Source organism: Corvus kubaryi, unplaced genomic scaffold (genome assembly GCF_017639235.1).
Source record: "Corvus kubaryi isolate FWS band 111438036 unplaced genomic scaffold, C.kubaryi_AGA036_p1.0 37382, whole genome shotgun sequence".
Lineage (NCBI taxonomy): Eukaryota > Metazoa > Chordata > Aves > Passeriformes > Corvidae > Corvus > Corvus kubaryi.
The window spans coordinates 218,330-242,298 of NW_024581124.1; the positions used below are offsets into that span (position 1 = coordinate 218,330).

Consider the following 23,969-nt stretch of genomic DNA (forward strand, 5'->3'; position numbering starts at 1 on the left):
TTAGTATTCCCATGGGTGGAGCAAAGCAAAGTGCCCATGATAGAAATGCAATCTCAGCTCCTATGAAATAGCTCTCCTCATCTTTTGGCTCTGGATTAAGCCATGAGCCATGGCAGGCTTTGTGGCTTCTGTTGAGTGTGAGCTTACCTAGGGGCGTATAAAATGGGCTGTTTGATTAGCTCCCTTGATAAAATAATGTCCTTCCTCAGCTCTCCCTGGTTATTGTGTTTCTGAATTCTGTCTTACTCTAGATTTCCTCACTTGCTGTGGAGTGGAACTGTGCTGAAGACTATGCTAGATATTCTGCAGACATTGTCTCTGTCTCTTAGTGCAGTAAGTACTTTTTCTTTCCTGGAACTTTTTTTTTCCTTTTTGCTTTGTTCTGCATTTATTTGATACTTAATTGAGTTTGTAATTTGGTTTTCCTAAGATTGATAAAATCTTAATTTTAAATTCAGTGAAGCAAGAACTATCTTCGCAACCCTATTTCATAAGTAGCAAAACTAGTGCTAAAAAGTTGTTGTCAGATGTGGTTTATAATTGTTGAAATGTCTCATTTGAAATAAAAATTCGGTGGTGTTTTTCTGGTTTGTGGTTTGTTTGGTCTTCTATAACTGATGGTTTTTAGATTGTATTCTCTCCAGTCTGTGTATGTGTATCCATATTTCTTGAATCTATTACATGCTAGAATTTTTGAAGAAGAAAATGCTTTATAGAGTTTTATTTTTGTACTAAATGTTGAGGAGAGTGCTTTGAATTTTTGAAATTATTTATTCTAAAAACTGGAATACAAACAGTTTCTTCTAGAGCTGTTCAAATTGACTTGGGGAGCAAAGGCTAACAAATAGGTTTGGTACTTGTAGTGTTAATGTCAAGTGATGATGAATTTTGCCTTTCTGAGAGCTGATAATTGTTTCTGTTTAGGACATTCACAAGGACCAACCATACTATGACATTCCTGATGCTCCATACAGAATAACAGTCCCCGACACGCATGAAGCCAGAGAGGTGGGTGGCCTTCCGTGATTTATCAAAGAATGAAATAATACCTCATTTCATAGCTTGGAGATAAATTAGTGAGCTGCTCTGAATGGTCATTTTTTAAAAATACTTCCCTAGGTGAGATTTTTCTAATAGGATATGACACTCGGTATTTATGTTTTTCTGAATTTTACTATTTTACTTGACTTAAAGTGTGACAGTTCTTTTCTAATCAAGGTCACATTTAACTGTTACAGAAGATTTTAACTGTGTCACGTTGCTGCAATTGTCTTGCTCCCTATGTTACTTACTACACCATTAAAACTAGTGCCTCATGCTAAATGTCCTGTATTTTACTGATTGTGTTGATGCTTTTTGTTCTAGAGTATAGTCAAGGACTTCGCTGCACGTTGTGGGATGATTCTGCAAGAGGCAATGAAATGGGCTCCCTCTGTTACAAAATCTCATCTACAGGTAATGGGCCTGCTTCTGTGAGAATTGGATTTTTGCAGATACTGGACACTGCAAATCTACCTGAAGTTTGTATTTCCTTTCCTAAAAAAAGAGTCTCAAGGGTTTCTATCCTTGTGCGAAGGGACAACTAATTATATTCCTTTTTTCCATATAGTCCAAAACAGTTCATCTCATAAGGTTTTTTTGTCAGAAGTGATTCTTTTAAGAAAGATCTCAGCCTTCAAGCATTTATGTTGATAACTTCATTCATTTTCAATACAGAAGGAGTCTTTGTGTATTTAGGAGGACATTCAGAAAATCTTATTGCCAGGGGAGCAATGCCTGAAAGAGATGAGTAGGGACAGTCTTTTGTCATGTATGTGTATAGTTTAAGTTTCCCATAGTTTGCAGTGATGAGCTTTTGCATTGCTTATGTTTTTGTAAGCATAGTTTGCTTATGAGCTGCCTTGTTCTGAAGATAATCAAGTATTTTGGGGTTTGGGGTTTTTTTTTCAGGAGTACCTAAACAAACATCAGAACTGGGTATCAGGGTTGTCCCAGCACACTGGACTGGCCATGGCTACGGAGAGCGTTTTGCAGTTTGCAGGCTACAACAGGCAGAACACCACTCTGGGCGTGAGTATTGTTTGTTCCTTTGTGCACCTGCAGAGAGACCTTGACAAATTAGAGGGCTGAGGAGAGACTTCATTGCTGCCTGCAACTTGCTCACAAGGGGCAGCAGAGTGCCGGCACTGATCTCCTCTGGTGACCAGAGACAGGACTCGAGGCAATGGCATGAAGCTGAATCGGTGGAGGTTTAAGGTTGGGTATTAGGAAAAGGTTCTTCATTCAGAGGGTAGCTGGGCACGGGAACAGGTTCCCCTGGGAAGTGGTTACTGCACCAAGCCTGACAGAGCTCAAGAAGTGCTTGGACAATGCTCTCAATGGTGTGGTGTGATTGTTGGGTTTGTCCTGTGCAGGAGTTAGACTCAATGATTCCTGTAGGTCCCTTCCAACTCAGTATATTCTATGATCCTGTATCCATGGAAAAGATACACATACTCCTTATTTGATTTTTATCAGTCCTGGTGCTGTTGTACATAACAGTCCTGATACTACTCTGATTATAAGCATAAGGAAATTTAAAACATATGTGAAGAAATAAAAAGATAGAGGGACAAGTGGTTTGATATGAAGAGTATAAACACCTTGTGGTCTGGTCACAGGCAACCCAGCTAACTGAAAGACCAACTTGTGTGAAGAAGGACTACTCCAACTTCATGGCTTCTCTTAACTTGCGCAACCGTTATGCAGGAGAGGTAAGTACAGGATTTCTCATGAATGTGGGGTGTCCACAAGCTCTGGCATCACTTCTCAGGGGATGATGTCCTTCCAGCCTATACTGGTATATGGGTCTATGTTACATGAAGCATAGTCTCTAAATCCCTTCAGGATAAAGAGTATAATTTTCCTAGGTTATTAAACAGATCATTTTACTGTTGGTCTTGCAGATAAAGCTAAAGATTAGATAAAGCTACAGATTAGATTGCAGATAAAGCTAAAGATTTGGTAAAGTAGTAACAAAAGATGCCTCTGTTTGTGGAGCTCCCTACTCAGCACATGACCAATACTAAACTGGATTCCTGAAAATACTGTTCTCTGTTGAAAACCCCCTTAAATTTTACAGGTTTCTGGAATGATTCAGTTCTCAAATGCCACAGGACGAACATCTGACCTGAATAAACTGATGGTCAAAGAGCTGAATGCTGCTCTTGAATCAAGCAATACTGAATTCTACACCCAGGCCATGTTTAAATTGACTGCACTGCTAATAAGCAGCAAAGGTAATGAAAACCAAATGGGAGTTCTGCTTTCTGACAGTGAATGCCAAGAAAAACAAACTACAAAAACTATCCATATACCAACCCAGTATGCATCAACTTGAAGCAAAACTGTGTTTTGAATTTTTTCAATTAGGCCTATATTGGGGAAAAGCCTCCTTAAACTAGAAGCTATTTATTATTAGGAGCTGATTATTACCTACGGTGCACACCAATGTCATGCTGATGTGGAAAGCAGTTGTTCTGTTGGAGAAATCTGTGTGAATGTTTATTTTCAGACTGTGATCCCCAGCTCCTTCATCATCTGTGTTGGGGACCCCTGCGAATGTTCAACGAACATGGCATGGAAACAGCAATTGCTTGCTGGGAATGGCTGCTTGCTGCCAAGAATGGAATAGAAGTGCCGGTAGGAAGCGATTTAACTACTCGTTCTCTGCCCCTGCGAGGGGGAAGAGAGAAGATTTTGAGAGATTCACAGATAATGCGAATCTGTGTCAAGGGTGTTTAAATGCACTGTCAATCACTTCAGCCTGCCAGGAAGTCTCTGTTCCTGTATTGTTGGAAGTCTGAGCACCCTCACGAGGTGGACTATGGGAAGCAGATCTTTCTCAAGAGCATGAGCATTACAGCAAAAGAAACCTGTTAGAATCTCAGCTATAGAATTTACTTTGATGATGAGAGGCCTGAGCTATTAATGAATGACTCTATACTATCAAAAACTACAGAATGGTGTTTTAAAACAAAGAGAAATCAGTGTCCCTGCTCATTAATCAGCCTCTGGTATCTGGTATTGCACTATTACATAAAAACATAGGCTCGCAAGTGTCCTAATCCTGTAGCAGGCTAAACCAGTTGTATTTTGTGAGATTAGGATCAATGTAATAGTAATAAAGCAACTCAGCATGGTGTAGTGACAGTTCACATAGCTGAGAAAGCGGCCTCTGGTAATTGCTTTGTTTAGGGAGCACCACGTGTTTCACTTGCTGGAGATAATCACCCATCTGAATTTACTTAGTTGAGTTTATGTGCAGGTTTCAGTGGTTAATTTCTTGAGCATCAAGGTCATTTTTTTCCATTGGGCATTTGGGCAAATGTCTTTGTATCTTGTTGAGGAGAACAGAGAAACACCCACGGTTGCTTGGCCCCCTTAGTACAGAGGATGCTGCTCCTAAGAGCAGGATCAGCAAAACTGAATTATGTACCATCTCTATGTTGTGCTTGATCAGCTAGGGTGTGCTCAGTGTTCTCAGGGGCCAAACATGTCCTGCAGGTCATGGGTACCTGGCATGTGCTTGTCTCTGCTGGGCTTCTGTGAGAGGCAGCAACCTTTAGTAGAGCAGGAGGATGGATGGCATGGGCTAATCTGACAATTCAGTCAACAAAGTCTCCTCAACAAAATGCAGTGCCTGGCTACTGCTGCCTTTAGTCTTTCTGTTACTAGCTAAGATTCTGGGGGAGTCTCTCTTCTTTTTGTAATTTAGGAAGTGAAAGAAGCATTTTCTTTCAGGTGGGATGTATAGACTTGTCTGCCTCTCCGTCAGCACTGCAATGAATTTTAATTGTTGTAGTAGGTTCTTGTGTGTGCTGTGGGGAAAGATTGTGTTTTCCATATAAGAAGATGCTCTTGAAACAAGAAGCACTGTCACCTTCCTTTCTGCAGTTCATGCGGGAAATGGCAGGAGCCTGGCAAATGACAGTGGAGCAGAAAGTTGGGCTATTTTCTGCAGAGCAGAAAGAAGCAGATCCATTAGCAGCCTCGGAGGAGAGCCAGCCAAGGCCCTGTCCACCAGAGGTGACCCCACATTACATCTGGATAGAGGTGTGTATTTCTTCTGGAATGTCTCACCTGTGGCAGTCTGCACTTCCTGTTCCTGTGATTTGGGAAAGGACTGGAGTCATGTGCTCACAGCCACGAGACACTCTGTTTAGATGAGCATAATCATTGAGGGGGAGAAAGGTGTTTGAAACAGAGAAGTCTGGTGGTGGGGTTTGGAATTCAAAAAGGTCAAAGGAGGCATGGTATGTCTGTCTCTTTTTCTCAGTTTTTGGTGCAGAGGTTTGAAATAGCCAAATACTGCAGTTCTGACCAAATCGAGATCTTCTCCAGCCTGCTCCAGCGGTCCCTGTCCCTGAACATCGGCGGGGCGAAAGGCAGCTTGAATCGGCACGTGGCAGCCATTGGGCCCAGATTTAAGTGAGTGCTTTTGGGTTTTTCCTTGGTGGAATCACAGAAATAAGAAATAAGATTATAGGGAGAAGAAATAAGGTTATAGGGAGATGGAAGAAAACAACTAAACACTTCATGTTTAACTTGTCCTTGGCTCCAAGTAATGAAGATTGCTTTAAAAGCCTGCAATGATGTGGTCTAAGCTCTGTTTTCAAAGCAGAAGTTGATCGCTTCAGCTTGAAAATAATCTTTTGGTGTTTCAGGAAATTTCGTGGGATGATTTCATATAGTGAATTGCCCTCATCATGGATCTAGTCTTTGCTTCATCAGTTATTTCCACCTGTTGTGACTTGAAGGCTTTCACTTTCTGTGGTTCAGCAGTCACAGCTTTGGGAATAGACTGATAATGTGAGCAGATTGCCAGGAGCTCTGAAACAGACACTTCTCAGGCTACAGTTACAGCTGTAGCTGTGGTTTGCGTGGTGGTGTATTGGTCACCATTTTGGGAGAGCCAACATTTCCATTCTCTATTTTGCTTATTAGGTTGCTGACCCTGGGTTTGTCTTTGCTGCATGCTGATGTGGTTCCAAATGCAACTATCCGAAATGTTTTGAGAGAAAAGATTTATTCAACTGCCTTTGATTATTTCAGGTACTCTTTTATTTGAAACGACTCGCTGAAAATGTGGTTGTGTTTTTCCTGAACCTTCAGTGATACTTCAAAGTAGCAGCTGTCTTTCTCTTCTAGTGATTTTTCTTCCTTTCCTTTTTTTACCCACTTTAACCGAAACTTGTCTTGTGCTTTAGTATCGTTCATACACTGTCTCAAAGAGGCTTAGATATTAGTTTCAGATTTTATGTGTGGTTTAAAAAGCAGGAATGTTTCTGTTCTTTTCCATTTTTCCTTATTTTGAAGTTTATTCAGTGCTCAAAATTGTATCTAGATTTATAAGGTTTAAAGAACTGCTCTTAGAGTGTATGTGGCTGAAATACAGTTTCATTGTTTTGAAAATACGGCCACACTGAATCTGATTATTTCAACATTTGATACAGGCGCAAAAGAAAATTTAATTGATAGGAATGTCTGAATGTGAGGAGGTCAGTCAGTCCTAATATTAACTTTCAAATGAATCCAGTATGCTGACAGAGTGCTGCCTTAATTTTCAGTTGTAATTGGAAGTTTGTACTCTTCAGTCAGACGTAATAAAGCCATGAGGATAAAATGCAGTGATGTGTGGTCTCATCCTTGTAGATTTCAGTCAGAATAAAAAATATTACTTGATTAGGTTGGTGAGGGTTTTTGACTGCTGGGAGTTTTTTCCCCCTAAGGCACTCAACATCGCATTATTTGTGTGATTTCTTCAAGTTGTCCTTCAAAGTTCCCTACACAAGGGGAAAAGAGGCTCCGTGAGGATATCACTGTATTGATCAAGTTTTGGACAGCAATGTTCTCAGACAAGAAGTATCTGACTGCCAGCCAACTTGTGCCACCTGGTGAGTTCATTTAAGAGCTGTTTTAAAAGCTTCTGGTTTCTTTGATTGGATTCTACATCAGATTTGTGCTCTATTCTTAGATAATCAAGACACCAGGAGCAACCTGGATATCAATGTTGGATCTCGGCAACAGGCTACACAAGGATGGATAAATACTTACCCTTTGTCCAGTGGCATGTCAACTATATCTAAAAAGTCAGGTATATTTTTGATTGTAACCAGCTCATTACTGCCAATTTTATGGCATAGTTTATGTTCAGATATTTAAAGAAAATATTTACCTTTAACATTAGGCTCGTATTCTGGCAGGGTATTTAATTACCAGTGCCAAACTCTGAAAAAAGAAGGCAGAAAAAAATCTCACTGGTAACAAGGAGGAAAGTTCTGAAATCACCTGAGCTTTTTGATAGAATGTTCAATTCTGTAGTGCAGGAGAAATAAGACTGGAGGAGGTCAAGATGCATTGAACTCCTGTAAAGAAATTTCTTGCTTTGTGTAAACATGCCTCTAGTGCTTTTTGGGGACAGCAGAGTGACATTAGATCGTGGACTGTGTTTTTGTACAGTTTTAAAACTACATGCTCTTCCTTTTTAGTTGACTGTCGTGTTCCTAAAGTCAGTGCACTGCTGGCTGCAATGATATATCCCTGTAGCCTGTTGTACTCACAATGAGTGGCTGCGGTGCTGACTTCTGCTGCCACTCTGATCTAAGTTAGAGGTGTCCTGTGGTTACTCAGTTCTTCTGTGTTAATGTTTCCAGGTGTGGACAGTTTGAAAATACAGTTTAACTTAACTGAACAAAAGCCACTGAAAACTTTTTTTATCCTTTTCTCCAGGAATGTCCAAGAAGACAAACAGGGGGACACAGCTGCACAAGTACTACATGAAGCGCAGGACATTACTGCTCTCACTGCTGGTGAGTCATCAGAAGGATGGGAAAACTGCATAAATTTCTAAGACCCTGGATATATCAACTAAAGAACGAGATTGGGAGTGTTTTGCTTCTTCCAGAAAACCCTTGTATTTCCTGTTTCCCTCAGGCTACTGAGATTGAACGCTTGATCACATGGTACAATCCACTGTCTTCCCCTGAGCTAGAGTTGGATCAAACTGGAGAGAGCAGTGTAGCAAACTGGAGGTCTAAATACATCAGTCTTAGTGAGAAGCAGTGGAAGGATAATGTAAATCTGGCTTGGAGCATTTCTCCTCATCTTGCTGTGCAGCTGCCTACCAGGTGAGATATTTCAAAAGAAACAACTGATACAATTACTGCTGCCTTAGAAGTTGAGTGAGTATTTACAGTAAGTACTGATAGCACTTGCTGCTGGTTGCAGCCTCTTGCATACTGTCACAGCTGTTTGAGACCCTGAAAAGAACTAGATTACTTAATAGACTCATTTGGCTCAGTCACTAATGAAGTCCAACTGCCTTTCCTACCACCTGCTCTTTGCCAGTGTTGCACTTAGCATTTGATTCAGAAGAAATCAGGTTTGTTTTTTAATAGCATTCAGCCCATTAGCAAGCATAGCATTTAAGCAGTGCAGTGTTTTAGCTAGATATTGGCTTGCACTTTAATAAGTATTACAGGAGAATTAGCACAGTTGGCTATGGAAGGGAAGGGAAATTCTTTCCCCCTTACGACAGTGATGGTTTTTGCCAAGTAGAGTTTTGTGCTCTGGTTGCTGTAGAATCCCAGATGGAATATTTCAGCCAAGAATCCACTAGTGGAAGTGGGCTGAGATACAACTGGTTTATACAAAAGCACTGGACGAGGACCAGTTGTTTCAGAATCCTCTTCCACAGCATGTTGGTGTACATTATTTCATAGTTGGAGTATTTGTTTATTGAGCATACGGTTTTTTGCCTTTTGCTCCCCTCATCTTCACATAAATAGAAGAAGCCATCAAAATTTTCTAATAATGTTATTGTATTCCTGGTTATACTTAGGTTTAAGAACACTGAAGCTATTGGAACAGAAGTGACCCGTCTGGTCCGGTTGGACCCGGGAGCTGTTAGTGATGTTCCTGAGGCAATAAAGGTACCTGTGAACATTTTTATGGTTACAGGGCCCCAGTAGGCCCATTTCATTCAGATATATTGGAAAATACAGTCTTGACTTACCAGTGTTTGTTCTAGTGCTACCCATATTTCTGGTAGGACAGAATGACAGAACAGCTGTGGAAATGGGGTGCTGAGGGGAGAATCACAGCAGTAAGAGGAGGTAGCCAGTTAGCTAAAGGTGCCTTTTGCTTCTGGGTATTCTCACTGTACACAAAATGGCTCAAAACCCGTCACTTGCAGTACAGCCACCATTTCTGTTTCTTTGGCATAATTAGTGAAAAGATCACTGGACCAAGCCATGGTGAGTGCTGCTGCTGAAGTTATTTCAAGCGTAACCTTTTCCGTGTATCGAAAGGCCAAGGTCTGGAAGTGAGGGAGGCTCATCATGCTGATCTGCAGTGAAGCACTTTAGTCCTGTGAGGGACAGTCTTGTCAGAGCTGTGTTCTATACATCACCTGTAAAAAAGATGGCAGGAAAACTGAACCTTTTTTGACCCTTTCAAAATGACTCATCCTTTCTCCCTGTGCTAGAGCTCCTGGATTATGCTTTTAGTAACTTCTTTTGGTGTTCTGAGAGGTGATTCCAACAGCTAGGTTTCCATGGAAAAAATGCATTAGATAAAACAGCCATGGTTTTGTAAAAGAAAATGTCCCATATTTCACTTGCCCTGCTGGAGGAAGCTAGATGACAGCATTATTGTCTGATGTGTAGTACCCACACATCAGTGAGTGCTACAAGCCCTAATGTGTCTGGCCTGCTTTTTCAGTACCTGGTTACCTGGCACACGATTGATGCTGATGCACCTGAGCTCAGCCACGTTCTGTGCTGGGCACCCACAGATCCACCAACTGGCCTGTCCTACTTCTCAAGCATGTATCCACCTCATCCTCTGACAGCCCAGTATGGAGTTAAAGTCCTGCGATCTTTCCCTCCGGTAAGAAGAGTTCCAAGAAATCCTTAACACTCCAGGGGAAGTTATGGCCTTGGTCATTGTGGCCACAGGCTTCATTTCAGTGCCCTGGAGAGAGGTGTGCTAAATGGGTGCAGCACATGGCAGAATGTGCACAGAGTGGGATGGAAACTTGAAGTTGATTGTTCCATGTAAAACTGGCTCATGTATTTGCAGCTTTGTTGTTGTAAGTGACACTAAGCTGAATTCTTCAGTTTGCCCTTCTCAAATCATCTCTTTTGCATCTTTTGTCAGTGACAAAGTTGTTTCTTTTAAGGCAGCAGAAAGCTGGTTTTTAGCACTTGTCAGACTTCTGTTAGGACTGTGAAATACATGATTATTAATTACATTTTTTAAGGGAGTAACTAAACAGAATAGTACTTTGATTTGAGGGAGTTGTATACGTAGTTTAAAATAAAAAGGCAGTGGGATTTTGTTTATCGCCTAACTGAAAGGAGCTTTTCTCTGTGTACGTGACTCATCTTCCCTTCTGACTGCCAAAACAAAGCAGTAAAACCCTGCCATCCCTTCTCTTTCAGGATGCCATTTTATTCTACATTCCACAGATTGTTCAGGCACTGCGGTATGACAAGGTGAGATTATGAATCAGCTGCATGTGAACAAAACAGATTTTTAATGGAGCTTTAAGATTTAAAGCAGTAAATAAAACAAAAATAAGCATAATCTAATCCTGCTTCTTATTATCCTATATCTAATACATAGAAGAAAAATTATTGTCTCTAGAGGCTAGCTTGCTTTGGATGCACCTCTTTTATGAATAGGTAAACTTGAGAAAGGCTATGTAGCTCATCTGTCAGGAAACAGATTTTGTTATGGGAAGCCCCAGGTGAGGACTCTGTTTGAATAAAGCTTTTGGAGGTCTGCATGAGACAACCAGTAATGAAATTAAATCATTACCCTTAACCATTTTGCTGTGGAGTTAACCAAAGAAGACATACAGAGGTGTCTTGTGCTCCATCACGTGTATGAAATCAGATCTCAGCCTCATCTTGCAGAAGCCAAAGTAAAGCTTGACAACCAAGTTCAGAGTTCATTAATGTGAGATCATTTTACCTGCCAGCGAGGCAGTGAACTCTGGTCAGTGCTTTATTTTCAGGTGAACATATTTCCATCCCATAGTGTAGGTGACTGTGTATAGTTATTCTTTGAGAGCTCTGCAGTGCAGAGCAAAAACATCAGACACCTGTCTGTTAATATCAGTCAAACACAGGAGCACCTATAGACTACAAAAGTAGTTGTGAGTAAAGGAAAGGGAAATGCAGCTGCTGGAAGGAGTGTGATTTTCTTGGACACTTCAACTTTATAAGTGTCTTCTTACTTTCCAGAATTTCAGTGGAACTGTGCCAGCACATGCAGTTCTTGCCACCGAACTGTACAGTCCATATGACACTGTGTAGATTTCTGGTAGTACAGGAGCACGTAGTGATGCCAGGCAAGACCAATGCCCCTGTTATGTATTGTGCTTTTTACCCATACTAGAAGATGCTCTGAGCTCAAAGAGATTTGAAATCCAAATAGAACAGATGGAAAATTACATAGAGGTGGGGAAAGGCTGATTAGAGTAACAGAATAGGTTAGTAACAAAGCTGAAAACAGTCTAGATCAGTTCATTATCTATTAAAATACACTGTCATTCATGTCTTTTTAGCAGAGTGAGTGAGAGTGCAGAGGTCTTCTTTCCATCCCTTTAACACTTTCTGGGTTTGAAGAACAGCTGTTAGAAGCAGTAATATTGAGTCTGAGAGTTGTAATGAACTTTGATCCTTACTAGTCTGCATATGGTTGCAGATGGGTTACGTTAGGGAATACATCCTGTGGGCAGCTTCCAAATCCCAGCTCTTGGCTCACCAGTTCATCTGGAACATGAAAACTAATATCTACCTGGATGAAGAAGGACATCAGAAAGATCGTGAGTACTTTAAAATATAATCTTGACTTGACTACTTTCCTTTTCTCAGTCCAGACTAAATCTCCTTCCTGCTTCTTTCTTGTAAGGAAGAATCTTTTTAGCTGGGATTTTCTCTTTTATTTGTAGAGGTAGGGCCCATTCTGCATCAGTGCTTGATAGAGTGTATCAGGAGAAACACGGTGCTGGTTCCCTCAGTACCTTTTTGTGAATACTATCCAAAGGTGCTTATTTCCATCACCCATATCATTTCACTTTCTGAAATAAGCTGCTGACACAGATGCTTCCTTTTTTCACATGCAGCTGACATTGGAGAACTTCTGGAGCAGTTAGTGGAGGAGATAACTGGCTCATTGTCTGGCCCAGCCAAAGAGTTCTACCAACGGGAGTTTGATTTCTTCAATAAAATCACCAATGTTTCAGCCATTATCAAGTAAGTATTATACTTCAGGAATTGTGCTCTGTTTGTATGTTTGAAACAAATTTGAGGCTAGTGTGTAGAGTAATACATAATATGCAGATAAATTAAAGATCATTTGTCTTTCTAGGCCATTCCCTAAAGGAGATGAAAGAAAAAAAGCTTGTTTGAGTGCTCTGTCTGAGGTGAAAGTGCAGCCTGGTAAGAAGTGATTTAGTAGTATAAAACTGTGGGCTTTTGCATTCAACATGACTATTTATTTTCTGCAGGCAAATCTTGAAATCCCTGTGAGTGGCAGCTTGTAGAGATTTCAGTTTTGGTGCTGGTGGCTGTTCTTCTGTTGTAGTTTAGTTGTTTCTCTCTTGAAAAAAAATCAAATATTTTTGCCCATCCAATGATTCCTATATGGTGCATCAAAACTTACCCAAAAGCAATTTAGATAATGCATATCATGGATAAAAGTGAGAGTGTATGTCTGAAGAGGAAGGATTTACTTTCTACCACCTTCTTTTTAAAAAAGACGTGGCGTTTTTGAGAAGTTTTGTTATCTCAAGAATGAAGCATGTCCAGTTCCTTTCATTCTGTCTCCCATCAGGCATTCCCTTGAAATGTCATTATCTGAGGATCCTTTCAAATCTTGAACATAAGTTTTCCCAGCCTGAATCTTCTCTTTGAAATGGAGTTTGATGAAAGCTTTTCCTGATCTCTAACAGGACCTTCTACCATGTATTGGTGGCTGAGGGCACTCCCCAGTGCACTGGGACTGCTGCCACATCTAATCTGGGACTGTTGTAAGAGATGTCCTCTCTGTACCTTTCTGTGGTACAGGTTCTGCAGTATTAGCTCAAAACTGTATTTTACTAGTTTCTGGCAATCTCTCACTAGTGCAAAGGATACCACATCCTTCATGACTCACAGACTGTAATCTCCAGTTTCTCTCTAACATTAATTCAGAACTACATACTGAAGTTGTAGACACTGACATCAGTTATTGTCCAGCTTGCATTGTCTCACTAGCCAGTGGATTTGTTCTCAGCTGTCTGCTCTGTTTTGCAGGCTGTTACTTGCCCAGCAATCCTGAAGCAATTGTTCTGGATATTGATTACAAATCAGGAACTCCTATGCAGAGGTACCATGTTCTTCTTATATTCATTTTTTAATATGTGTGTGTATTTATATATGTGTGTGTGTATTTTTATTTATTTATGTTTGTTAAGTTAATGATATTCAGGTATTTTTCTATACATTTTTGTTTGATTAATTGCACTCATCATCTTTGTTTTTATTGTAATTTAGTGCAGCAAAAGCACCCTATCTGGCCAAATTTAAAGTGAAACGATGTGGAGTCAGTGAGCTTGAAAAAGAAGGTTAGTAACTGCAACTTAATCATTGATACTACTAATTAAGAGTCAGCAATTCTTTAAAATTTCTTGCTTTTAGTGACCTGTACCACTGCAGAAAATTATTTCCATGTTGAACTTTATCTGCCGTGGTTCAGATGAGAAAAGAAACTGTATCAAAGGAAGAGTGAAGAAAACTTAAATCCTTTTTTAATTCCCAAGAAGCAAGCCACATAGGGCTCTTGAAGAAATTATAACAGTTACTTTAGACTAAAGTAGAAATTGATGGCCTTTTCTGGGTTTCTAGAGCGTGGCAAACTCCAGGTTTTGGCAGTTTTTCTCTCAAAATAAGACATTTTGTGGCAGTCTCTGGCTGACTAACTCAGTGCAATGCAGGCATTTATCTGGTAAATCATGAACACTGGTTTGAGGTGTTTTATTTCCAGTAGACAAAGGGAACTATCTTATGATAATTACCTTGTAAGGCAGAAATATCTGTAGTGCACCTGCAGTGAAATGCTGTGGGTTTGAGTGCAGAGGGCTTGTCATGATAAAAAGTTACTAATTAAAGTCCATGCCTGGCTTTTGCTTTGTTCACTTGTTGCAGGTCTGCGTTGTCGCTCTGACTCCATCGATGAAAGTGCAGAAGAGGATGAGGACAGTAAGAAAATCTGCTGGCAGGCAGCAATCTTTAAAGTGGGCGATGACTGCAGACAGGTAAAAGCTGTCGGGCTTTGCACTTAGAGGAGACAGATTTGTAGGTGATAATGCATAAGAAGAAAATAATTTTAGTATAGAAATATTTTTCTTTGGAACTTTGTTATGGACCGAGGGGGAGAACTGAGTCGTACCCCTAGAATTCTGGTTTGGAAATAAAGGCCATTCTGTCAAGACAGGTTTACCAAGCCTTAAAAATTTTTTTGCAGAGTTTATTTTTCAGTTGAACTATTGGTAACATAGCAGTAGTTCCTGAGGTGGGATCATGTACATTGAAGTTTGATTGATTAAGAGGGAATGCTGGTTATTATCCCTGGAGTTATTAAGTAGCCCTTTATCAAAGGGGGATAGGAAATTTGTTCTTAGGTCAGCAATTAAATCATCAGCGTTGCTTGCTGCCCACTCACACAGCATTTATCAGTTCCCTTTTTGATTTCCCCCATAGTGCATGCACAAGCACACATCTGCAGACCTGCTTTACTGAATATGCACTTCAGAGTTCTTCAGAGCATTTTTATAATCCAGTTTATGACCTGTAACCCCTGTAATGTTTGTGCAATTTTTTTCTTGTCTGACAGGACATGTTAGCCTTACAAATCATTGATCTCTTCAAGAACATATTTCAGCTGGTAGGCCTGAATCTTTTTGTGTTTCCATACAGAGTGGTGGCCACAGCTCCTGGGGTAAGTGGACAATTAACTGTAGTGCTGTAGAAAATCATTCCTAGTGCAAAAATTCTTTCAGCACACATGAAATTCCATGCTACAAGGAAGTACTGTCCATGTCACTTATGCCAAATATTTGGAGTACCAGCAATAGAAAGAGTCTTTCCTCTCCTGCTTCCTGCTTTTCTAAAGCTTTTGGCTCTGAAATTTTGCTGCTTGCAAATGTTTGTTGTTTGATTTTTGGGACTACATTGTGCAAAGCAGTGGAAAGTCACAGAGCTTGTCCTACATTGCGTGGAAATCCTAAAAGAGGATATACCTTTTTTTATGAATAACTAGAAATTCTGTATTTGGTGATCTATAAAGCGGCTTCCCCGCATTTCCCAGAGGACCTGTATGACTGCCAAGAGCCATGAACAAAATATATTTTGGGAGCATGCTTTACAGACCTGTTTCTCTTCTTTCCCTCCAGTGTGGTGTTATTGAGTGCATTCCTGACTGCACATCCCGTGACCAGCTGGGCAGGCAGACAGACTTTGGGATGTATGATTATTTTACAAGGCAATATGGAGATGAGTCTACCCTTGCATTCCAGAAGGTAAAATATCAGTGGGCAAGCACAGCAAAATATCAACTGCAAAACATTCTAGTTATAAGAAATAATGACAAATAATTGCATAATGAATACTATAATGCTGTACTCTGGTTCCTGATGCTGATAATCCATTTTTAGCAATTAGTGCGTTAGCTAAAGAAGTAATTGCAGCTATAGATGTATGGAGAATATCACTGAACATCACTTCAAACCAATCATGAATGGAAAAAAGAAAAAAAACTTTGTTCATCTGTCTCATCTCCTGATGGAGAGTTATGAAAGTCTGTAAGTTGTTCTGATTTGTTTTAACTTGTTGTTTGTACAGGCTCGCTATAACTTTATCCGCAGTATGGCTGCCTATAGTCTGCTCCTGTTCCTGCTCCAGATTAAAGACAGGCACAATGGCAACATCATGCTGGACAAAAAGGGACACATCATTCATATTGGTCAGTTGTATGCATCTCTGAATATCAGTTATTACCGTTGCTTTCTGCTGTTAAGTATTGCTGATAATAGACAATAAGCCATTTCCCCTTTGATATCCATCTGTATACTGATTTCACAGTTTGTAAACATACATGGAAGTTTTTCATGCTTGTTAAGTGTTGTGTATTTGCGTTGGCTGCTTCTGTGTAAGTTCAGCTCTGCAAAGTTTTGTCAGGTTCCATACACATATGTATGGATGACACGTGTATATGTACTCATGCCTGGGTACATGCGTGTATGTGTGTAATTATAGAAATGTGTCTTTGGATTCCTTTCATCACTGCAAGGATTAAATTATGAATTAAATTATTAATTATTATTAAATTATGAATTAAACTTGATAAGTAAATTTATATCATTGTGTGAGGCTGTAACCTCTACTTTAGCTTTGCTTTTCTGGAACTGCACAAATATTTCAGCAGTTTATTTGATATCACCATTCTTACATCTATTCTCATGTCATGGTGATGATGCTTTTGTTGGTATTCTTACACTTCACCAAAGCTTTTTTCCAGTTGGAGTTAAAATGTCTGTGTTAATACATGTAATCCACCTCTCTTGCTTCTTTCAGCTTTAACAGCACACAATTAACCCAAAGTTTATGAGGCAGTTTATCTTTTGTGCACAGATTTTGGATTCATGTTTGAAAGCTCGCCTGGTGGAAACTTGGGCTGGGAGCCTGACATTAAACTGACTGATGAGATGGTGATGATAATGGGAGGGAAAATGGAGGCAACGCCATTCAAATGGTTTATGGAGATGTGTGTCAGAGGCTATCTGGCAGTCAGGTAAGATATTCTTAGCTGCTCAAACTGGAAGCTCTTGCATGCCCAAAACCAGATGAGAAGATAAATAATAACAAAGTTGATTTTTAGGGAGTCTGAGCCTGTTGACTGTCCTGGTATTTCTTGCAAACTTTGAAACAATGTAATAATCCTGCTATTTTACATCTTATCTTTGTGGTATTTTTTCTGTTCTTATGTTATATTTTAAAATTTTATATTTTCAATTTATAATTCTGATGTTTCACACATTTCCTCACACGATTTAGTGCACTGTTAATACAGTAAGAAACTACTGTCTTGGAGTCAAGGCCATTTTGGTTCCTTGGGGGGAAATAGTCTGGACAAAATTTTTGTGGCAAGGCAAATGTGTCACTCAAGTAGCAGAATAATAGCTTGGTAGATAATAAATGTTCTGAGCAAGAGGACAGGAAGGAGAAGGGAAGCTGGGCTGATGTAGCAAAGAACTACACAGGGTAATTAAGATTAAAAGATAATATGTTCCTGTGGGGTTGCTGGTTTCAGCCTTTTATACTGTTTTGGTGCACTGCTTCACCTTTCTGATGCCAAAGAAATGTTGTTTGCTAAAGCATTACTTTGCATAATCCTTCTTGAGACTTCATCTTGCAGCATTCTGAGTATCTGACAGTCCAACATAAAGGAGTGACATTTAATTAAAGTGACAGATTGCAAGCAATGGTGTAGCTTCACCAGCAAATGTAAGAGGATTTTCTGTGTTGATTTAATTACAGAAAAAGGTGTAATCCAGCTCGTTGAACTCCTCAGCTTGCCTGCTTTACCTGCTAAGGCTGCAGGAGTGCTCTGATGTTTTTGTCCTCTTTTTCTCTAGGCCTTACATGGATGCTGTGGTCTCACTGGTTACACTGATGTTGGATACAGGGCTGCCCTGTTTCCGAGGGCAGACAATCAAGCTGTTGAAGTAAGTCAGCAATATGTGTGAACTGGAAAATGCTTTTATTGAAATGTTACGTAATTTGTACCAAGTGGTCTCACAAGAACCAGGTACTTGCAGCAAGTGAAATCACATCTGGCTGAGCTTGTGCAAAGACACATTTGTACCATGTTCAAAGGAAAACTCACTAATTTTCTCTTATTTTATTGTGACTTTCTGCATATAGACATAGGTTCAGCCCCAACATGACTGAACGGGAGGCTGCAACTTTCATCATCAAGATCATCCAGAATTGTTTCCTCAGCAACAGGTTTGGCATCTATGCATGTCTTCTCCGTATGGCTAAAGGAAGGTCATCAGGCTTTGAGCAGAGCTGAAAAGTAGTGCTTTATCAGTCAGATACCAAAAATTTTTGAATTGTTGATATTCAGATAGTGCAGGATAGCAGCTTTGTTTCTGAATGTGCTGCATCTCCTCTGTTTTGTGCTGGGAAGGAAGACTTAGGTCCAGGCTGGTCAAATAGCAAGGCTGGTTAGTCTAAATAAATGTAATAGTTAAACATCTTAAGTGCATGTTTTATTATGCTAGATAATACAGACTTTGGGGGACATATAGGAGAGCCTAATACAAACTCTTGTGTAGTTCCATATGGGGTCAGCTTGAGACCAGTACCACTCACTGGCTCAGATACAGCCCCACTAAAATGGATGTTCCAGTGCTTGCTGGTGCACCTGCTCAGAATGAGAGATTAATATTGGGGGGGCTGAAGGCAGTGACACTGCTATGTGAATGCTCAGAGCCATCTTAGTTCTGACAAGCTTGAGCTTTTCTACCTGTGGCATGGTTAATCTGTGACCTGAATAAGCTCTGCCCATGGATAATTGAGTTATCTGTAACAAGCTGAGATTCGTTTGCTCAGTCACTCATTTGAGATGCTGCTATTAATGCTGTTATTTCCCCTGCACTTTTATTTTCATTATTAGCATTTTCCTTAATTAAGGTGACTTTTATTTCCACATAATTCTGTCTCCATGCAGCCTTGATGATCTTGATTCATTCATTATGCATTTCCTTCTCCTAAAACAAACTGCAAGTGCCGTGTGATGTGCCTTGTGGCTTATCCAAACACAGGATCCAAGCTGCTGATGCTGTTGCCACACTGAGAAGTGTGGAAATACTTGTTTACACTAGTTTAAACAAGAGCAGGATGTTTTGTGCTGTCCATAATAGTAGCTGGGCCTTCACAATGCCTTCAAAGAGTGGAGAGCTAGTTTTGATTAGCAGCTGATTTCCTTCACTCATGTTTTGTCTCTGTGGGATCCTGGTGAATGTTTCTTGACAATGGGTGCAGTGTTTTTTTAAACTTTTACTTACCTCTGGCTTTGCTTTTCTTCTGTAGGAGTAGGACATACGACATGATCCAGTACTACCAGAATGACATCCCCTACTAGACACTAGAGATCCACTGCCGAAGTGAAATGTGCAACCCTGTGCCCTCACTCCAAACTTGTGACAAACAGGAGATGCTCTGTCACACCTCGCTATCTTCCACCCTCTGTGTATGTGTGTGTACATGTTGGGTACATGTTTCCTGGACATTGCAACAATCAGTTCTGATTCATTCCTTTCTCTATACCAGGTTATGTATGTTACTGTTTTTCCCTGGATTTTTGGAGTTGGGTTGCAATCACAATAAAAATTGTATTATGATTATGAATGTGTGAAAGTGGTAAAGCTTGAGGAGTTTGATATTTTTTCATGCAATGCAAGGATTTTGTAATATCTTTAAGAAGTAAATTAAACCCTTTCCTGCACAATCCCACAAAATGCCATGGAAGGGAAGGGTATGGGTTTCTCTTTGGAAACAGAAATGTTAACTTGTTCCAGTTTTACTGTAGAAAAAAGCTTGATAATCATCCAAGGTGGTGATGTCTGTGTAGCTGTGTTCATACTTTGCACTGTACATGGTCCCTGCTATGTGGTCAGTATTTCATATGTACATGAAGAATGTATTTTTTCCTTTTGTGTGTTTTAAAAAGAGACTCTACTGAAGATATATTTAATCTATAAAATGTAATAAAAGACCTTAGACTTCGTGTCTGTTGCAAATGTTTTGCCCTGAGCTGTTTTTAGTTTATATACATCACCCTGCACATTTGTGTACTGTTCATTATATTATGCCCTTTATTAGAGAAATCTAATTTCTTATTCAGTTGCTTGTCCATCTCAAATGACATTTTTTATTCGTAAAATAAATGTTTAGTGCAAGAGCTGGAATGTAGGACTCAGGTAAAGCTCCCCACTGTTGCTGACTAAGGACCTCTATCCTGGGCTGGGACACAGGTCTTTTGGGAGGTTTTTCCCTTTCTACATGCTTGTCTTTCTACATGGGCTCTTCAACACAGGGGCTGTCCTCTCTTTAGGGGATTTTCCCCCTTTTTAGGAGTTTTTCCTAAGTGTCCGGGTCGCGCCCCTCAGGGAAGGAAGGGGGTGCCAGGCCTAGGCGGGGCCCCGGGGCGCCCCCTGGCGGCCCCCCCCGAGGCTGCGGCGAGCGCGAGCGTCGGCGGGAGGGGCTCGACCACAGCCCTGAGGGAGAGCCAGCCCCGAGGGGGGAAGGGTGGAGGGGTCCCGGGGGAGCGCCGGCCCCGAGGGGGGAAGGGTGGAGGGGTCCCGGGGGAGAGCCGGCCCCGAGGGGGGAAGGGTGGAGGGGTCCCGGGGGAGCGCCGGCCCCGAGGGGGGAAGGGTGGAGGGGTCCTGGGGGAGAGCCGGCCCTGGGGCGGGGCCTTGCCGTGAGGTGGGCCCAGCCCTGAAGTGGGGTTCCGTCGCGTGAGGAGCGCCCAGCCTCAGGAGCGAAGTGGCGCCAGTCTGACGAGGGTGACGCGTTCCGAAAGGCTGCCACGGGCCCGAGGGGCATGGCTTTGGGGGGCTGTAGCTGCCCAGGCCGGGGGGTTCCTCAGGAGATGCCTGTTGCGGCAGGTCCAGCCGTGCAGGGTGGTCTCTGTCTGAGGGGATGGTAGATCGATGATACGGCTGTGCCCACGTCTTCCCCGTGATAGTGTACATTTTGGAGCATCTCCGAGACAGCTTTTGTGTCTCCTAGCGAGTTTCTGCTTTGCCGAGGGCGCTCCCACCGTGTCCCTGGGGCCGGGGACCTTCTTAGTCCGAAGCCAGAGTGAGTGAGCAGGTCCCTGCAGAGAAGTGAGCTGCGCTGAGGTCACAGCTCAGGGAGCTGGAGAGGGGCAGCCAGGGCAGCGTGTTTTGGCTCTGCCTTCGGGGTGGGTCTTGTGCGTGGTGCAGCAGTGGGCAGCCTGGCCGTTTTCCAGTGTGGGCTGCATTCAAAATATATCCGTGCTTTTGCCATGGGTGTTAAAGTGGGTCTTGTCTCTTGCCTGTGCAGTGGGTGGCTCACAGCGAAGTGGGCTCTGAGCCCCTTTTCTCATTATGGGGAGGTGCTACTGTCTTTCTAAAAAGGTTTGGACGCTCATCAGGGAGAAGTAGTATGCAAGAACTGCTTTAATTATTGATTTAATTCACATTTATTATATAACCAACTGGGACATGCAGTAATTTTGGTGCTCTGTGCCTGCGGCTAGTTGAACCTATTTAGGCTCCATAGGAGAGGAGCTGCTTGACACTACAAATGTGGCAAACTTCCTCACACCTTTCCTTTAACGAGGAGCAGGTGGAGTGAGGAGATGTGAAGGCTTCTTCTCAGGTGAGGTGGTGAGGAGTTCTAATATTTTGTTAATTCAGGTCAATGCTTAAGTGGTTGTACTTTCCTGAACCTCAAAATAAATGTACCATGTTAAAAATATCTAGGGCTAGAAGTGAGTAATTAGTTGGTGAATAATAATATTAGGAATAATAAATGGAGCTCTGGTGATCAGAAAGTCGCTCCTAGCCGCAAATCTCAAACCACATAGCAATTTGTATGTATTCTAGCATAGGATGCATAGAATTTGCTAGAATGCAATTAAGGCCATCCACAGTTCTGTGTTGGGGAGTGTTCTTCACAGTGCTTGCTTCAATCAGGTTGTCTAGAGAGCTGATGTGGTCTTAGTTTCTTCTCTCAAGTTTGTTCAGCGGAATGAAAGCAGCTGAAGTCAATTGAGTGTAGTTACCGTAAGAACAAGCTCGTTTGCAGTATGGTCCTAAAAACTCAAATGGCTGCATTTGAGATATCATGGATGCATCATTTTGTTCTGCTATGAATCTTGCGTATGTTGTGAATGTGTTAAATCTCCGTGTTAGCAGAAATTATAGGCTCCTGTGTCTTCTTTTCTCACTGCAGTGTCAGGTGAGCTCTGGTGTGTGCCAGAGCTCACCTGATATCCACAGATGTCATTTGCTCAAGTTGACTGCGCCTTCTTCCCTTCCCCTCCCTTCAGCATTCCTTCCCACAGCAGAGAGGCGGGAGAAAACTCCCCTGTAATTGAGTGTCCACTGAGATACGGAGGGGATTACACAGTCTACATTTAATCATGCAAGGCAATACCCTAAAGATTCTTCCTAAATGGGTTGTGTCCTGTATCTTCCTCCAGGGAGACTGAGGAGGTGAGAATACTAAGACACCCCACAATACTGCAAGTTCTTCTGAAATACTGAATCAGGGCAGCTGGAGACACCACAGACTTACCTCACCTTCATCCTCCCACCAGGGAAGGATATGTCCTTGACACAAGGAGGCTGGCAGGACTTTCAGAAGTTATTCAGGTAATTAAAGTAGATATAATTAAGACTTACATGAAGGTATTGTGAAGGGTTTTGTCTCTGAACCTTATGCCAAAATATGTCCTGATGCCTGCGCAGCCCTGGGAGAAAAGACACATCAAAAAAAGGGGAAAAAACTGCTCTTAATAAAAACAAAAAAAAACCCCAAACCCCAAAAAAACTAAGGAAAGATGCTCCTATGGTTTCTCCACTCTCAGAAATTCCCCGTCATGGTGAGAGACAGACTTCCCAGGGCAATATCCACTGCAGTTCTTTCTGCATTGGCCGTGCATATAAAGAGCTCTTAAGAAAAGAGCAAAATTTATAGTGATTCATTTGCATCGGATGGACCCGGGGTTCAGAGCTACTGGTAACTTGATCAGCACTATTCAAATGCTAATCTCATTATGTGTGTTAGAGACTGAAGCTCAGCAATCCACCTCCGTAAGCACAACGTGCCTGTGTGATGTTCTGGCTGCTGCAGGGTCACGGTACCCCCTGCAGACACCCAGCACATGCTGCATAGCATCAGGGCTGATGTGGGCAGGGAATGGGAGCTCGGTGGAGGAGCCAATGAAATGAACCAGCATGGGAAGAGGAGCTAGAGCTCTTTTTGGAAGAATGCTGGTGAGGGGGGAAGGGACTGTGGCCAATGGAATGGTTTGGATCCGACTTTTTTTTCCTTTTCATCATAAATATGTCCATCCTTTCCCTTTCCTTCCACATGAATGCTATTTAAAAAAAAAAAAAAAAAAAGGCAGTAAACAAAAGAATTTGTCCTGAATGTACATACAGCTTCAAACTTGACTAATTCTTTGACCATATGAAAAATACTGTGCCTGTGTTGTTTGGTGTTAACACCTGGCAGTTTTGCTTGTTCCATGTAACAAGGACTAAAATCTGCTGGGCACCATGTGGCATGCTCAAAGACAGCATGCATAATGGATCCTTTCTAGATAAAAGCTCTCTGGTAGAACCTCGTTACTGACATGTGCAAAGGATCCCTGCCTCACACTGTTACCTGCAGTATGTGGGTTGTTTTGTTTGTGGTTTTTTGGTGCCTCATCTGTTTCAGTAAGGATTCTGCAGTTGGGAGGGCACAGAGGTTATACTCCTGAAGACGCTAGATTTGTAAGGTGACATAGTGTAATTATTAGATAAGCTACTTAAATGGCAGGAGCAGATGAACTCTGATAGCGTGCAGCCCTGGCACCGGCTGGTTTGGTAACTAGCACAGCCTCCCCAGAAGGAGTGGGTTTCTGCTGGGCCCTTGCCACGGCAGCAGCCCTATGACTAGAGCTTTGTAGTTATAGGTGACGCCTTTGTGTTTATTTTTGGTACAATATCAGTGGCCTAATAGCAGTGATAGTGTTGCTGTGAGTCATGTTACTCTAACATGGCCCTCTCCAGAGTCAGCACAGCCATGGGGAGCCTCAGTGCTTACTGTGGCAGTGAAAAACTGTGACCAGGC

General features: G+C 41.6%; 1 protein-coding gene across 4 annotated transcripts in view; it reads left to right on the plus strand.

Moving 5' to 3' along the window:
• PI4KA (phosphatidylinositol 4-kinase alpha) overlaps window positions 1–19,897 on the plus strand; it is a 54,614-nt gene extending 34,717 nt beyond the window's left edge. For all 4 annotated transcript variants that reach the window (XM_042034676.1, XM_042034677.1, XM_042034674.1 and 1 more), the window contains 30 exons: window positions 252–333; window positions 925–1,008; window positions 1,366–1,455; window positions 1,951–2,070; window positions 2,661–2,753; window positions 3,122–3,278; window positions 3,554–3,681; window positions 4,936–5,094; window positions 5,318–5,469; window positions 5,986–6,093; window positions 6,808–6,935; window positions 7,016–7,135; window positions 7,771–7,850; window positions 7,975–8,168; window positions 8,882–8,972; window positions 9,763–9,930; window positions 10,485–10,538; window positions 11,755–11,875; window positions 12,176–12,305; window positions 12,421–12,491; window positions 13,347–13,419; window positions 13,587–13,657; window positions 14,238–14,347; window positions 14,926–15,030; window positions 15,485–15,610; window positions 15,933–16,053; window positions 16,722–16,881; window positions 17,726–17,815; window positions 18,015–18,098; window positions 19,188–19,897. In XM_042034676.1, coding sequence (XP_041890610.1) covers window positions 252–333; window positions 925–1,008; window positions 1,366–1,455; window positions 1,951–2,070; window positions 2,661–2,753; window positions 3,122–3,278; window positions 3,554–3,681; window positions 4,936–5,094; window positions 5,318–5,469; window positions 5,986–6,093; window positions 6,808–6,935; window positions 7,016–7,135; window positions 7,771–7,850; window positions 7,975–8,168; window positions 8,882–8,972; window positions 9,763–9,930; window positions 10,485–10,538; window positions 11,755–11,875; window positions 12,176–12,305; window positions 12,421–12,491; window positions 13,347–13,419; window positions 13,587–13,657; window positions 14,238–14,347; window positions 14,926–15,030; window positions 15,485–15,610; window positions 15,933–16,053; window positions 16,722–16,881; window positions 17,726–17,815; window positions 18,015–18,098; window positions 19,188–19,239 — 3,322 coding nt within the window. In that variant the 3' untranslated portion in view covers window positions 19,240–19,897. The remainder of the gene's footprint in view (window positions 1–251; window positions 334–924; window positions 1,009–1,365; window positions 1,456–1,950; window positions 2,071–2,660; window positions 2,754–3,121; window positions 3,279–3,553; window positions 3,682–4,935; window positions 5,095–5,317; window positions 5,470–5,985; window positions 6,094–6,807; window positions 6,936–7,015; window positions 7,136–7,770; window positions 7,851–7,974; window positions 8,169–8,881; window positions 8,973–9,762; window positions 9,931–10,484; window positions 10,539–11,754; window positions 11,876–12,175; window positions 12,306–12,420; window positions 12,492–13,346; window positions 13,420–13,586; window positions 13,658–14,237; window positions 14,348–14,925; window positions 15,031–15,484; window positions 15,611–15,932; window positions 16,054–16,721; window positions 16,882–17,725; window positions 17,816–18,014; window positions 18,099–19,187) is intronic.
• Window positions 19,898–23,969: the final 4,072 nt, after the last annotated feature.